This window comes from Astatotilapia calliptera, chromosome 1 (genome assembly GCF_964374335.1).
Source record: "Astatotilapia calliptera chromosome 1, fAstCal68.1, whole genome shotgun sequence".
NCBI classification, from domain to species: domain Eukaryota; kingdom Metazoa; phylum Chordata; class Actinopteri; order Cichliformes; family Cichlidae; genus Astatotilapia; species Astatotilapia calliptera.
In genome coordinates, this window is record NC_137422.1 from 31,105,388 (window position 1) to 31,121,099 (window position 15,712).

The window sequence follows — 15,712 nt, forward strand, 5'->3', positions numbered from 1 at the left end:
CAGACAAGGCCAAATACATGTATCATATTGTACTGTTATTTATTTATATGTGAAATGTGGACAGAAATGCAGATGATCTTTTCTAAGTAATATTTAATCTCAAATGCAGAATTTAGATTAAAATCAAGTTCATCCTATAGTGATTATGTACTCTGCTACACACTAAGTCTCATATTATACCCTTTCCCTAAAGATTTTTAAGGGTTTTTATGTTTCAGTTGTGCTTTGTTGAAAAATATTGTTTATCATAGACACATTTACAAATTGGTAGTATTCAGTACATATGTCTACTCTGAGTACATGTTTGTTCATTATTCCAGTATCAATCAACTATATGCTGAAAGCCTACATAAGAACAGTACATGTTATGGATTTGAGACAAAGCATGTTTCTCTCCACTCTGCAAACAAGGCACCCAAAGCTGTAGCTGTGCAGCTCTGGCACACCTATAGCAAACAGAATAACCCCGAGCAGGACTATAATCATATCTCAAATATGACTAGAAGTAGCTGTTTATGTGCTTTGCTTCAATTTTTGGTTAGTCTAACTGTGGTTATTAGAGGATACTTCCAGCATGGCTAGGGACAATGATACTGGCCCATTTGTAAATAACTGGGATGAAGAGGAGAGCAGAACCAAGGACTGACACCAAGAGGAAGGCCCACAAAAACATTCGATCCAGAACCTGGGCTACAAACTTCCAGTCTTGAACAACCTGTAACAGAAGAAGCACATGGCAGTCTCTATATTCTTAATGGTTATGGGGAGACACATATATAAGCTAACTCAGGGTAATGAATCCGTAATTTTTCCAAGTTTACTGTCTTTGTTGTAATTTGCGATTTTGTTTTACAAATGAAAAAACCCTCAAAACTCACCTCTCTGACCTGATTTTCTTTAACCACATGCATGGTAATGTAGCGAATAGACTCCAAAGCAGCTTCTAGGTTGTGTCGAGTGTAGAGGAGCTGAGTGAGCTCAGGTGTCGAGCTCTTTATCCCTTCCAGTCCCACCGCTTCTCTAGCCCTGGCTACTCCAGCTGTGGCATAACGATCCACATGGCTGCGCATGCATAACAATTTAGGAAGTCGATGCAGGAAAATTTTCCTCACCCAGGGTGCCATACTGTGATGTGTAGAAGAAGAGCGGTGGTGGATGTTGATGGCAAAGACAGTAATAATGATGGAAAGTGTGACAAAGATCATGGTAAAGACCAGGTACTCCCCAATGAGTGGGATTGCTTTTGAAGAGGAGGGGATGATCTCCTCAATGACCAGGAGGAAGACGGTAAGCGACACCAACACTGAGGTGCAGAGAGAGATCTTCTCACCACCATTTGAAGGCAGATAGAAAACAAGAATGGTAAGAAAGGACAAGCCAATGCAGGGAATGATGAGAAAGAGGGTGTAGAAAAGAGGCAACCTGCGGATAATGAAGAAGTAGGTAATGGTGGGATAGGAAGAACTGCCATCAGTCCTCAGACCACGGCTGCCTGTGGCTTTTACTATCTCCCATTCACCATTGTCAAAATAGTCCTGCTTGTCTACGTGGAAGTCCTCCAGAATTATGTCCACCTGTTAAATCAAAAAGGGAATCTAATTAATCAGTGTTTATTACAATATTAATGTACTGCAGATGCTGTTATATAATAGAAATTCACCTGGGAGCCATCATAGGTCCAGGAGCCAAACTTCATTGAGCAGTTCTGGAGGTCAAAAGGAAAGAAGGTGACATCAATGGTGCAGGCTGACTTGTAGTTGGCTGGTGGTGTCCACAATATTGTACCATTGTACTTCACAACGGCCTTGGTGATAGTTCCCTCAAAGCGTCCATCAGAACTATTAAGAAAAATATGCCCACATTTTAGCTAACAGCTTCTTTAAGAGTACTCCTACAACATCCAGAACAACAACTTCCTTTACTTCATTTTAATCTCCCCACTTTTTTTCTTTGCTTTATATACTATGAAAATCATTTGGAAAATTAGGAAAATGTAAGAAAAAAAGAAAAAGCTTTTCATTATATCTTTTAATAACCTATTTATATACAGTACAGTGACATACTTATCATACAGTACAACATCCGGCAGCCATAGCCTGTCTGAGGGGACACGGATCGATGTGATGCCCAGGTATTCATCAGGATTCCATCTGAGTTTCATGTCAGTCCATTCCTACGTGAGGGAAAAGAGTCCATTTAACAATTAAAACCACAACTAATCTATCAATGGGTTGCTAAAATACATATTAAACTTATTTGAAAATTCATATCCTTTCTTGAAAGTCAGTTTTTGTAATAATTTCATGGCACCTGAGCTAGTAGCTGGTTGACTTAGCGCAGAGACTGGGAACAAGGAGGAACCGCTAGTTAGAAGTGACAACAACTTATTCTTTAGACTAGAGAAATTTGGTAGTGGTGGCAAAGAAAATGGAAAGTGATAAGGACTGTAACAAGATGACTGGATAGAAGAAAAAAGGACGGTTACGAACATCTGGTTTCCCTCAAGCTATCATAATGGAGGGAGATGACAGCACAACAAATCCTGTCTTTAGGTAATTGGTATTTGGCTGGTAAGAGGTTCTGAGAAGATAGTTTGGTGGTAGAAATACGATCCAAGCCATAAGTCATTGCCAATTATTATTTAACCAGTTAAGAGATAAAACAAGGAACCATGAATACACTGGGAACATGGCTCCATACAATGAACAGCTATGTCAGTTTTATCTGGCAATGTACCAGACTATGATAAAAATAGAATAGAATAGAATTCAACTTTATTTTCATTGCACATGTCACAGGTACAAGGCAATGAAATGCAGTTTGCATCCATCTAGAAGTGCTTTAGCCATGACTGTCAATATAGATATGTAAATATATTACAGAAATGGGTCTATTATGGTATGTTATAATGTACACGGTATGAAGGTATGTTATGAATATGCTATAACTATAAGTATGTACAGGCTGTAGTGAGTACGAACTATGTATGAACAGGATATAAATATGAAAAACTATGAAATAAAAAAACTATAGAGAAATATGAGATATACAGCTATACAGAAATGTGAACTATGCAAGTTATAAACAGTGTTGAATTAAAAATTATCGTATTGTACAGAATGATTATTTACACAGAAGCAGGCGTGTATTCAGCCTCCCCTTACGAAATCAGGTTTATAGGGTGTTAGTATAGCTTGCTGGATTGAGAGTGTGACTCATATGCCTCAAGGCTATTGCAGTAGTCTAGATTCAAATCTCCTTTGGGGCATTTCCCACTTAACTTTCCTGGCTCTCTATCCCAGCTTTCCTGTCCAGTCTATGCTCTTCTGTTATAATACATCCTAAAAAGCCAAAGCAGCCATTCCCAGAGTGAAGACTGCTACTTCTATCCAGTTAATACAAAGTGTTAAGGCCCATGTGTGACCCACCTGTCACTGGCAAACAAACTTCAATACAAGACCACTAAAACTTAGGCCAGAGTAATATCACAACTTAACCACTAACCACCACCCATTCCTCCTGACTATATTCCTAATAGTGTAATTTCCTGCTGTTGGACAACAAAATCCTGAGACTATTAACCCTTCAATCTTAATCTCTACAGATTATAAATATTGCCAAGGTCAGACAGAATATAATAATATAATTGAATGCTGCTACTCATTTAACAATGCAGCAGTTTTCCATCTACATTTAGTACGAAACACGGCAGCAACGCTATTCACAAACACTCAATGCAAGAAACATTTTACTTCAGCTCTTGCAGAGCTACACTGGCTTCCCAATTCCTGCAGAATCCAATTTAAGACTGTATTGATTACTTTTAAATCACTACATGATAGAGCTCCACTTTATATCTCAAAATACTTAACTCTTCATTAAGCAAGCAGATCTCTCAGATAAGAGAATCAATTGCTGTCACAGCTTCCACATTCAAGCCTTAACACAAAGCCGGTGAGTACCTTTACTGTTTTGGCCCAAAGACTGTGGAATAAGCATCCTCCTATTATTATATGCCGTCTTTTTATTCAAGGGCTTTATGTATTTTTTAATATTTCTTGTAAGTTTAGATTAGAAAGGTGCTATAAAAATATTAATGGCGCAACATGATGTTACATCATCTTGTAAGTACAGATATAGAGGTACTTGCCTGTTTCATCCAAACATTAGTTGTCATTAACTGATTTTTCTCATCCTAGAATTGTAAAACAACACATTTTGTACAAAAAACATTCACATTTTATATTAAGTGATACATTATATTTTTAGAGAGCAGAGAACAGAGCAGTGATTTAAATGACATTTAATCTTTGAACAAACTATTTTATGTCCTTTATATGATTTCTTGGTAACAAATAGATAAACATTATCACAGTAATAATCAGTGCTGATTTATACTCACCACGTCAACAAGCTGTGAAATAGCTAGTCCAAACCTCACACGGATTGTCTGGTTTAGGTATTCCACTGGACGAACCCATTTCTGGTAGTTTTTAAAGAGATATTTGAATAGTTTGTCTTCTGCTTTTGCGTAGGTGGAGAGTTTTGGAATACCTAAGAGATGGAAAAGACGTGATTTTTAAAATATCTATATCTATCTGTCTATCTAGCTATACTGGTTTATTTTAAGGTAATTCAGAAAATATAGCATTACTTATTAACAGGCATGTTAAAAAAAGTTAAACCATTCCCTGTATGTTTTCAAACAGCACTGCATTTACCTTTCTGAACTTATATTAGTTTTATGTGTAGCGCTTCTGGCTATGACCTCTGCAAACCAAAGTTAGGAACCAAACTCATATTGAATATATAATTAAGATTACTACATCAAAAGAGAATGTATGAAGCCTTTACAATGAGTGCCAAGCATGGTAGCAAATATTTTCTACTTAGCCTTTGCTAATGGAGTGATCAAAAAGAAATGTATTTTTGAATATAGCATTCAAAATACATTTTTAGTGTTTAGCTGGGATGTTCTGGGTGATGATGGGTTAGCTAGAGACAAATTTAAGCAATAGTTTTTTTTCTTTTAGGTTCCCAGTCTGTAAGATGCCATCAGTTAATATTTGCAGAGTATAGCCTCAGAACGATATCCAAATAAAACACTGCAGTTAGACTGTGCTTCATGCACGTGTACTGATGAAATGTATGTCTGCAATTTAAAATGTAATCAGAGGAAGCACTGCAGCGATTTGGCTCAGTTCCTATTTACTTTGTACCATTCCTTCACTAGTGTGAGTACCTGATATGTCTATACACCTTTCTCATCACATCACTGCACTGTGAGTCATATGCAGCAACGATTGTAAATAATGCGGACATTCTCATTTGAAGGATAATCCTATTCAATAAAAGTCACTGCTTTCTAATGTATCCCGCCATCTTTACTGCATATGTAACAAAAGTAAACATAAGATGTGAAATTTTAAACATGACTTGAACTTGGACTGTTCACGGTGAATTGTGGAATTGCTGTTGATGCCAAATTTTAGGAAAATAGTTTTAGGCAAGAATATCTTTAGGCATGAAGTTTTTCTTCAGCTGACTTGTTAAAACACAAACAACTACAGGGTGCTAAAATACACTCAGTGTTTAACAACCATTTTAATTCATCTAATCCTAGTTTGTTCACTATATAAACTAAATTTCTTTATAATCAAAGCACTTATAGAGTAGGTGGCATAGATTGTGGTCATGGCATTAAACCAATTCCACCACATTAAGGGTTCAACTGTTTTACAACTGCTGCATCGCTTTGCTGTATCAGAATACCAGTACAAACAAGAAGCTACTGATTCTTCACCTCCATGGTAATAAACTCAATTTATGGATAGTGAATGTGGCTCCAAATCTACCTCAAGACTGACCACAAATATGTGGTGTCACTCTCAGGCTGCGTGGATCAATAAAGACAAGGCTTCAAACAGCCTCAATCAATGACTGTGTGATCAGCAAATTCATCATCTCTCAGAGCTTCTTCTGCACTGTCACCAGCATCCTGCTCGGGTGAAAAACAGGCAGGAGAATCTTCTGGATTCTACATTCATCACTGATGACTTATTGGTAACCTGGGAATGTGCTCAGTCATAAATGATGTAGTAAAAAGTTGGTGTTTAGTATATGAGAAAAACCTGGAGCTCATTCATTATCAGTGTCAGCAAATGTTGAATTCTATCAGCAAATGATATTTACACATAAATACTGCGTAAAAAATATTTCATGTTAAATCATTTACTCAAATGAATGCTAGCTTCTGCTTGTTCAGTGCAATAGGAAGCATCTCAAAACACTAAGCATGTAATGCAATAAACATGGAATATATAATGTGAGTTGCTGAGGATTCCAGTGATAAATTCTCTAAAGATCACATGCTGCCACAGTCAGGCAAATATGTAAAACATTAATAACAAGAGATCACAAAATAATGGACAAATAAAGTATATTTGTATATACGTTAATGATGGCAGCAGATCTTTCTTCCCTCCCGTTGGTATAGTTTATATTATTATTCCTGTCCTTTCTCACTTTCTACTGTTCCTCACCTGCCCACCAATAACCTCTACTAAGTTAATTCTCCAAGAGTGACTTCAGTTATTCTTTTGTCATAACCAAAGGTTATCTTTTCCATCCACTTATCCACACAGACCCTCTGTTTTCAGTCAATGATAACGAATGAAAACAGAGTGTTAATTATTGATGTAGGTGAAAATCGTGTGTCATAGTAAAAAGTAAGCACTCTGTTTCTTCAGAGGAAGTCTATTTAAAATTGAACACAGTCTTTTAGTTACTAGCTTTAGAATTTTTTACATATTTGATCAGTAAGAGGATAGCTAACTTGTTTTTCTAAACTCACAGCAAATGCACAAATTATAAAATTTTATATTAACATGCTGACACAAGTCACTCCTTGTAGCTGAACTCTTGCAATTTTTTTTCAATATTCTGTAGAAAACTCTGCTACTCTGTCATCAGGCATCCCCAGGTCATAAAACACTCACGTAGTGAGTGGCACAGGTAGCACCAGCACACCAATGGCAGCAGCAGTGTGAGAGAGGTGGCTGCCCCTCCTGCTCTCCACATCATATCAGAGGTGGCACTCGATCCACACAGCTGGTACCTTGGGCATCCCAGAGCTGGAAAATAAAATATTCAAAACAATAGTTATTAAAAACCGTGGCTTCTTTATACATCTGGGTAAATAAATCTTGCCTTGGGTAAACGCTCAAATCCCAAGTTATTCGTCTTTATTAAAGCCGAATAAAATCTTATTTAGGGATTTCAGGGGAAAGGCTGTGAAAAACAAATAAGCATCATCTACACTAAATAATAAACTGCAACCACACTTATAACATCCAGAACAACATCTGCATAAGTCAAGAATATGTTCTACCTTCACCTTGCTAAGATGACCCTCTGCAAGATAAAAATTACATTTTAATATGTGAGCATGCAGCTGCTGTATCCATACCTGCTCTGAGGTTGTCCCATTAAGAGTGATTAACAGTGGATGTGAAGGTAGTTAGTGTCCAAACAACAGCGGCAGTGCTGCTGTACTGCTCCTCCATTACATGCAGGTTCTTTCTCTCGCCTTACACAGATGCTGCTTCACTCCCTGCTGCCTCCAATTGTGAACAGGCAACGCATGCTCATCCCCTCCTCCTCCTCCTGTTCCTTAGGAGAGTCCGCCCCCAGCACCATCACCGTTTTCCATCCTTCCCGTTTCTCTAACATTCTCGTGGTCACTAATAACAGGCAAGAATAATTGCACCCTCCATGCAGCCACCTCATTGCCTCTCCACAGCAGCTAATGGTAAGCTCTGCCACTGCCACTCTGCTTTGCATCTAACCAACAGTTTCCAGATCATTACCTGGTGCCCACTGCCACACATGATGATGTATTTTGTGATACTTGTCCCCCCCCACAATTCTGTGTCAATATGTTTGCTTCCATGGTGACAGCATATTGTGGGATGCAGAAATGTTAACATGCAAGGGGAAGATAAATATTAACCAAATTCTGTTGGAAAACCATTTTCCAAAGTCAGTGCAGCATATTTACATTTTACTGTCTTATCTTTTGTTTTATAAAATACTAAATACATAACAAAACACAATTTTGTGTGAGTATGCAGGGCTTATGTGTGTAAAAGCAGTCTTGTTATTTAGTATTAAAACCTGTTAAATATAACCTATTATACTTTTCATAGCATCTGTGAAACGGTAATGGGAGACCTTTCTGAAAAATATCAGAATTATCTGTTACATGCAAATCTTTACAAAAAAAAATCAAATCCTGGAAAAAACATTTCAGGATTTGCAGATGAGCAGAAGACATTCATCTCTTGCAGTTATTTCACAGCCAAAGTTTTAGTATGTGCAATAAACCACCATAGATGCACCGACATGCATCTACATAGGCTATATATCGACATATAAAACTCTTATATATTATAAACCAATAAATTTAGAATGGTTGCAAATTTAGAAACGATCAAACCTCATTAGGGTCGCATAACATTTACATGACATTACACAGAAACAAATATAAAGCTAAGAATTAAGAATCATTCAAACAAAATTACAAAATGAATACAGAATGACTTATCCATTAAGAAATGCAGCTTCAATATAAACCTTTAAATGTATAACAAAAAGAATCTTTATAATGGTTAACGCCTACAGACTGTGCTGACAAAACACTGGAATTTAATTCCTTATTCAGTGAAAATGAAAGTGTACAATTTCAGTTAATTCATAAATGACGCACTAACTTTGATCCAGAGTACATAAACACACCTTTGCTTTCCAAGTATCCCCGTCACCTTTGAACACAGATAGATAGGGTTATTACTTCCTGCCTTCCAGGCTTCAACGTGCATCCTGGATTGTGATTCAGTTCTTCTCTATCCTGCATAGCAACATTAATTGAACAGATTTCGTTCATTGGCGCTCTGGAAAACAGGCTCTTTACATTTCTTGTGTGGAGAAACCAAACGTCCAGCAGTAAGTAGAAACGCTCTGTGTTAATGTGACTGTATATACGGGAAATTAACTTAACCTTGCTACTCCACGTAAAAGCTCTGCTCAAATTGCGACTGGAGTTAGTGGCCTACTCTTAAGCTTTGTGGGTTTTTGTGGAACCCCCGCCCAAAAAACGGTGTTGAAAACCACCGAGGGTCTCTGCTCCAGTCCCCGGGTAGTTGGGGCTTCCTGTTTAGCTGCAGAGAGGGTTTATTGTCCTTGGAAGCAGTGTCAAAAATATGTGGTACAACTGGTGTGTGGGCTACGCATGCTTATGCTATTGTTGATCCATCGGTCAGACACGGAGAAGAGCAGAGTTATAGCATACAAAGAGCCGAAGCAGAACGTTGAAAACAATGAAAAGTGTCGATTGCAGCCACCGTCTGCACTTTCAATACTGCAGTTTTTAATCTTTATTGTTTGTTTCGTGCTTCTTCCGTTCCCGGTGAACTCTGTCGTAGCTCCGTTCTCTACATTCAGTGGCTCTGCTTCTCTATTTTGTCAAACAATCAACATTCGGTAGACTCTTACGTCATCCGCTTTCAGCAGCTCGCTGTCAGTATCTTTTTATTAATTAAATAAAAAATAAAATAAAAAACCTCCCAATTATGCAGTTACACGCCTAATTTTTAAAACGTGCAACCTACCTCAAGCTAATAAATTATCTGCACCAATGACAAAACGTGTACCAACTTCAAATATGTTATTATAAATATTATTACAAATTCAAAAATGTCAGTGATGAAACAGAAAGTTGCTTAATAAATCATGAAAGTGCAAGAGCATATATGGATGGCTTGTGATTGCATCACCCTCAAACTTTTCATTGACAAAGTAAAAAAATGTAGTTTGAAATTTTCATAGTCCGTTTCCACTGTGAACATCTTTTTCATGTCAGTAAATTCATTTTTTTTTCTTCATTTCAGATGAGGGTGATCTATTGCTGCACTGCTTTGCTGCTGCTCATTTCTATTCCCAGAGCCTGTGAAGGAGGTAACATCTTAGTGTTTCCTTCAGAAGGCAGCCACTGGGTAAATATGGATATTCTACTAAAGGCTTTGCACTCTAGAGGACACAGCATAACAATTCTGTGTTCCAGTAAAAGCTGGTACATCAAGGATATTTCCTCTAGTTATAATATTTTAACAGTTCCGGTGGAAAACCCTGTGACTCAGGAGATTATGTCAAAAATGGTGGCTAAGCTCATAGAATCTGAACAAGGTGCTCTTTCCTTGTCAGGTTTTATCCACATGGGTGTAGAGATGTTCAGCAAATTTGTTGACATTCACAGAACTATAGGTGAACTTGTAACAGCAATAGTAGATGACAAACTGTTGATGAGAAACTTAAATGAAAGCAAGTTTGACGTGATACTCGCTGACCCCTGCTGGGGTGGTGGAGTCATTCTGGCCAAATATCTCAACCTTCCTTTGGTTTATAATGTTCGCTGGGTAATAACTGCAGATGCTCATTTTTCCATAGCTCCATCACCATTATCTTACATTCCTGTGACTGGAACTGGGTATACTGACAAGATGACCTTTTCTCAGAGAGTTACAAACATGGTTTTACACATCATAACACAAACACAAAACAACCTGGTGGCTAAACTAGTATACCAGAAAATAACTGACAAATATCTTGGGCCTGGTTATGATTTTAATGAGTTAATGACTGATGCAGACATTTGGCTGATGAGAGTGGACTTTGTGTTTGAGTACCCACGGCCCACAATGCCTAATGTCGTTTATATCGGAGGGTTCCAGTGCAAACCTGCTAAACCTCTGCCTCAGCACTTGGAGGACTTTGTGCAGAGTTCTGGAGACCATGGCTTCATCCTCATGTCTTTGGGGACTTTTGTGACTGAACTTCCTTCTGACATGGCAAATGAGATCGCTGCAGCTTTTTCTAAACTACCACAGAAAGTGATCTGGAAGTATAAAGGTGACAGACCAGCCAATCTGGGCAATAACACTTTACTGGTGGACTGGATGCCACAGAATGACCTTTTAGGACATCCAAAATCAAAACTGTTTGTGGCACATGGAGGAACAAACGGAGTCCAAGAAGCTATTTATCATGGAGTCCCAGTTGTGGGAATACCTGTGTTTTTTGATCAGTATGACAACCTGCTACGTCTGAAAGACAGAGGAGGAGCTAAGATACTTACATTAGCTACAGTGGACAAAGACAACAACTTCCTGAAGGCCATAGAGGAAGTCCTGAATGATCCCTCGTACAGGACGAACATGCAGAGACTTTCCAGGCTACACAGAGATAAGCCAGTAAAGCCACTGGATAACGCCCTCTTCTGGATAGAGTTTGTCATGAGGCACAAAGGAGCAGCTCACCTGAAAGCACAGTCCTACAGAATGCCCTGGTATTCCTACCACTCTGTAGATGTAGTTTTGTTCCTGACTGGAGCTATGCTGCTTGTGCTTTTAACCACTTTCTACCTTATTAGGTGTATATACACTGGGATGTGTAAACGTAAAGTGAAACGTGAGTGATGGAGGATTTCAGTAATGCAGCACTTTGACAAAAACCCCATTGTATTTCTATTGTATTTTATTGAGATTTTATTCAGAATTATATTTTCATAAAATATTTCTGAATGCATATTGTGATTTCATAATAATGAGCACAAATAAAACACTTGAAATGACTTTCCAACCACAAGATTTACTTTTTTGGTAATAAATACTTACTAAATGGAAGCCAGTGCCCTCAGCTTTGCATGTGCCTGCATGTGAGTGGGATCACTGACTGCTGATGCGGATGGTGCATAAAAGTCAACAACACTCTGCTGACTATGTAACTGCAGGCTTCCAAACCTCCTCTGACATTAGTATGAGCACAAAACTGTAAGCTGGAATGGGTTTCATGGCTGAGAAGCTCATGTAAATATAATATGTAAGCAGCCTGGTATTTTTTCCATATAATATATAACACAAAAGGTGGAGCTGAGAAGGAGGTGGAGAGTAAAGTGAATTCCACCTATGCCAGCAACTCTAGGCAGAGTAAAGCAGTTTCAATAGTGTAAAGTGTGTACTCTGCATGAGATTTCACAATGAGATATTTCCTGGGTCATCAGCTACTATAATGGACTTGATATCAGCTATTTTCATTTTACCCAGTGACAGGTGTGATTCTAGGTTCAAGCTTTTTGGGGGCTCAGCTCACAATCATAATGTCATACACCAGTGTATGAATGTGAGAATGAATGAATAGTGGCATTGTAAAGCGCTTTGGGTGCCTTGAAAAGCGCTATAAAAATCCAATCCATTATTATTATTATTATTATTATTATTATTACATGCCTTGTATTTGATATTAAGGGAATATGCTGATTGAAAATTGAAAAGTCATATTTAAAATTGTATAACCATAATAATGTTACCTTCCAAAGCAACCTAATTAGTTGGATGGCCTATTGTAGTTTCTAAGAATAATTCTGAGTGAATAATCAGAGATTCCAATCTATTCCATCAGTTTTAGTGTGGAGCCTTTAGTTATCAAACCCAAGGCAAAGGCTCAGTTGTGAAAGAAGTTAAATCAAAATTTGTGGCAAAGCAGACAAGAATAAAAACATGCACAACACTATTTCAGTCTCTTGATCACACAGTTCACCAACTCATCAAGCACTTCAAGTAGCATTATTCAGCACAAACACTGGAAAATCACCCTGCCATTCCGTAGACATATACACAGAGCAAACTGGTAATAGAGTTGTTTTCATATTAAAATTTTTGAATTCATAAAACACCCTCTCCTTATTATGCAGAGGCATCACAGAGCATCGTGTACACCAATGTTGAGAGTGGAGAAAAGATTCTGTCACATCAATATAGTGGCAGCCATCGTGTTCAAGCCATGTTTAGAGTGGTATGAATCCTGTAAAATGCTACAATTATTACCAATATTTTTTAAGTTTGCTACTGGAAAAGCATGCAAAGCACAGATGAAATACATGAAAAATTACTTTGTTAAAAATGCAGGGCTTTTTTTCAGCTAGCTTCATTATTTGTTCACTTGTTCTTTTGGTTCGTGTACAACCTCTCGGGCCTCTCTCTCTGTCTCCATCTTCCTCAGTCGACTTGAATTGTAATTGCTGGTGTTACGGATTCAAATATTGGGGATGGATACAAGAGGAAAAACCACAATAACAACACTGGTCCATCCGGGTTGAGTCAAACGATGATTTTAATGATCACACGCGTGGGAGATGGACACCGTACGCAGACAGCATCAGATCTCAAAATGGTGGAGCATTGATTAAACTCTTATAGCCTCTAGTGGCCCCCACCTAATCATAAAAGCCTAAACATTCACATTCTTTCTCTCACACGGCGCCTAAGCTACGACCTTGGCTCTCTGTTTATCTGCTCCTGCTGAGATGGGGCAGAAAACTCCAGCATGTTCTGTTCTCTTCTAATCAGACAAATAAGGCGATGACTTTCTGCGAACAGTATTTCTTATAACTCAGCAGTATAATGCATCATAAAACAATATCATTCATTCACAATAAATCAGCAGTCTAATGTAATGCAAATCAGTTTAACAAATGCAATAGTTATCACCTTCTTCTAATTCAGGAGCATAATGCAAACTAGAACTACATAATAATTCACAGTCTTTAATTAGGGGTCTAACATGGCATAAAATAATATTATAATCCCACAGTCCCCCTGTTGAGCTCTTTAGAATAAAGAGCTCACCTACACTCTGCAATTCAGTGTGGCCGGGTTCATTTCTTCTTACCCCTGAGGCCCTTTGTCCCCCTGTTGGGTGAACCATATGTGAGATGACCTCTGTGTTTGCGCAGTTCAGATGCAAGAAAAACTATTATTACAACAATAGCAGGTACAGATGACACTCCCCAGTTCTCCCACAGCTTTATTTTGGTGCTACCTTATACCCTTCAGACGTACTCAGACTAGAACCTCTGTCCGAGGAGCTTTTAGCCTGTATTTAATTTCTGCAGCCACCAGTGTCTTCCATTTGCGTGATCCTCTGCTCTTCTTTCTTCAACCTCAGGGGTTAGACAACCCTTCAGTCGCTGCACAGATCAGGGGATTATTCTGCCCCGATGTCAAACAACGATCTGTGTATCCTCGGGTCACAACTGTGTCCCCCAGAAAAATGAACAGGAACGTGTCCCCCTTTTGACCAAGAGCCTCTCGAACCTCGTTGGTCTGGTGTTCCTGGATTTCCGCCAACCCCTTCATGGTTATTGCTGTGTTTATGGGATCCATTCTTTTGAGGTGACTAATCGGAGCCCAAACGCCATGACACTTGAACCCAGTTTGTGTCTCGGCAGTCACTGTGTCTGTCTCTGCTGCGAAGGATCCTCGTATATCTGTGACCTCGTCTGGTGTCTGTTCCTTTCTCTGTAAGAGACCGAAAACCAAAACACCTCTCTTCCTAGCTCTAATAATCTAATGTTCTCTACTGATCTTCTGGTGATTCAGAATTGGTTTAGAATATTCAGAATGTCCGGGAGCCTGGGATTGTTTAGCTAAACGGCCTAAACCGTTTCCCATTCATTCTCTATGGTAGTGCTAAACCACTACGGATGTAATATATTTTTGGCCACTACGGTCTTCCGGCGCTGTTGCGAGTTTGAGATGCGGCGGCACTTTTAAAAAAATCTCCTCTTTTACGTTTCGGGAGAGAAAACAAGTAACTCAACACTCGCAACACACCCCAACGCTCCTCATTTATTGATCAAAGGTAAGGAACGTCGTTTGAAATAACAGTAAGCCAACAGAATACATTTACAGGTGTATATTACAGGTAATAGGCGTGTTGCGATTGCATTTCCGAAGCATCCATCGCGCAGTTAAAGACGGTGGGAGTTTATCTGCTGTTGTAAAGTGGCACGGTAAAAAATGAATGAACGTGATCCTTAAATAAATTGCGTGTTTCATTGACGTGTTTTGCCATTAAATAAACTTTGTAGGTTTCCGACTGCTATGACACTGACATTACTATAATGTGGTATAGAGCAGGGCGATATGGCCAAAAATATTTATCACGATATATATTTGAAAATTTGCGATAACGATATAATTGATGCGAGACAAAATACAACTCCACAACATTACTAGCGCAAAAAGACAACCTTCCATTTATTTTCACTTAAACAAGCTGGTTTTTATGTACATTAAAGCTTTATAAAAATGTAACAGTGCAAATGCAAATTCCTTGCTGAAAGTTTAACCAAAAGGCATTTCCAGTAGAAATGGGCTGACATATCCTGAGCATAACCATGTATAATATCCACTGAAGTTAAAAAGAGGTGCTTTGCAACATTAAAATGCAGTGTGCAGTACGTATTTTTCGGACCATAAGGTGCACGGGATTATAACGCACATTAAGCGAAACAAAGCAGTCAGATAAATCAAACTTTATTAAACTCATTCTTCTTGCTTCCTCCACTTCTGTACCATTGATTCATTAATGTTGAATTCTCTGGCAGCTGCTCTATTCCCATGTTGTTGCAGTATATTAATGACTAACCTTGTATTGTGGATGAATTATCTCAGTTGTTCTCCTGACTGAAGTTCGGTCTGTTTACAGCATCCTGCCATGCGATTGCATTTGTCTCTAACTATCAGGAACCTTAACGTTAACTTTTATAAGTGGAAAAGTGTTAGTGTTCGTCCTCCAGCTTCACTGTTTATGTTAT

The 15,712-nt window shown here is 38.4% G+C and overlaps 1 protein-coding gene and 1 pseudogene across 3 annotated transcripts; one reads left to right on the forward strand and one right to left on the reverse strand.

The window, feature by feature from the left end:
* Positions 1-22: 22 nt before the first annotated feature.
* chrna5 (cholinergic receptor, nicotinic, alpha 5) lies at positions 23-7,877 on the reverse strand. Of its 2 annotated transcripts, XM_026172967.2 has the most exons (8): positions 7,469-7,877; positions 6,999-7,133; positions 4,403-4,554; positions 4,151-4,195; positions 2,064-2,173; positions 1,661-1,838; positions 879-1,574; positions 23-715 (listed from the first exon to the last, which is right to left on the reverse strand). In XM_026172967.2, the coding sequence occupies exons 2-8, from the start codon at positions 7,081-7,083 to the stop codon at positions 557-559; spliced, it is 1,425 nt and encodes a 474-aa protein (XP_026028752.1). In that variant the 5' UTR covers positions 7,084-7,133; positions 7,469-7,877; the 3' UTR covers positions 23-556. The 2 variants fall into 2 exon arrangements, with proteins under 2 accessions (XP_026028752.1, XP_026028760.1); XM_026172975.2 differs by lacking the exon at positions 4,151-4,195 and having other exon boundaries at positions 7,469-7,874.
* Positions 7,878-8,822: 945 nt separating this feature from the next.
* On the forward strand, positions 8,823-11,687 carry LOC113025328 (UDP-glucuronosyltransferase 2C1 pseudogene; annotated as a pseudogene). Its single transcript, XR_013907370.1, has 2 exons — positions 8,823-9,003; positions 9,948-11,687. The product of XR_013907370.1 is annotated as a UDP-glucuronosyltransferase 2C1 pseudogene (transcript).
* The last annotated feature ends 4,025 nt before the right edge of the window (positions 11,688-15,712 follow it).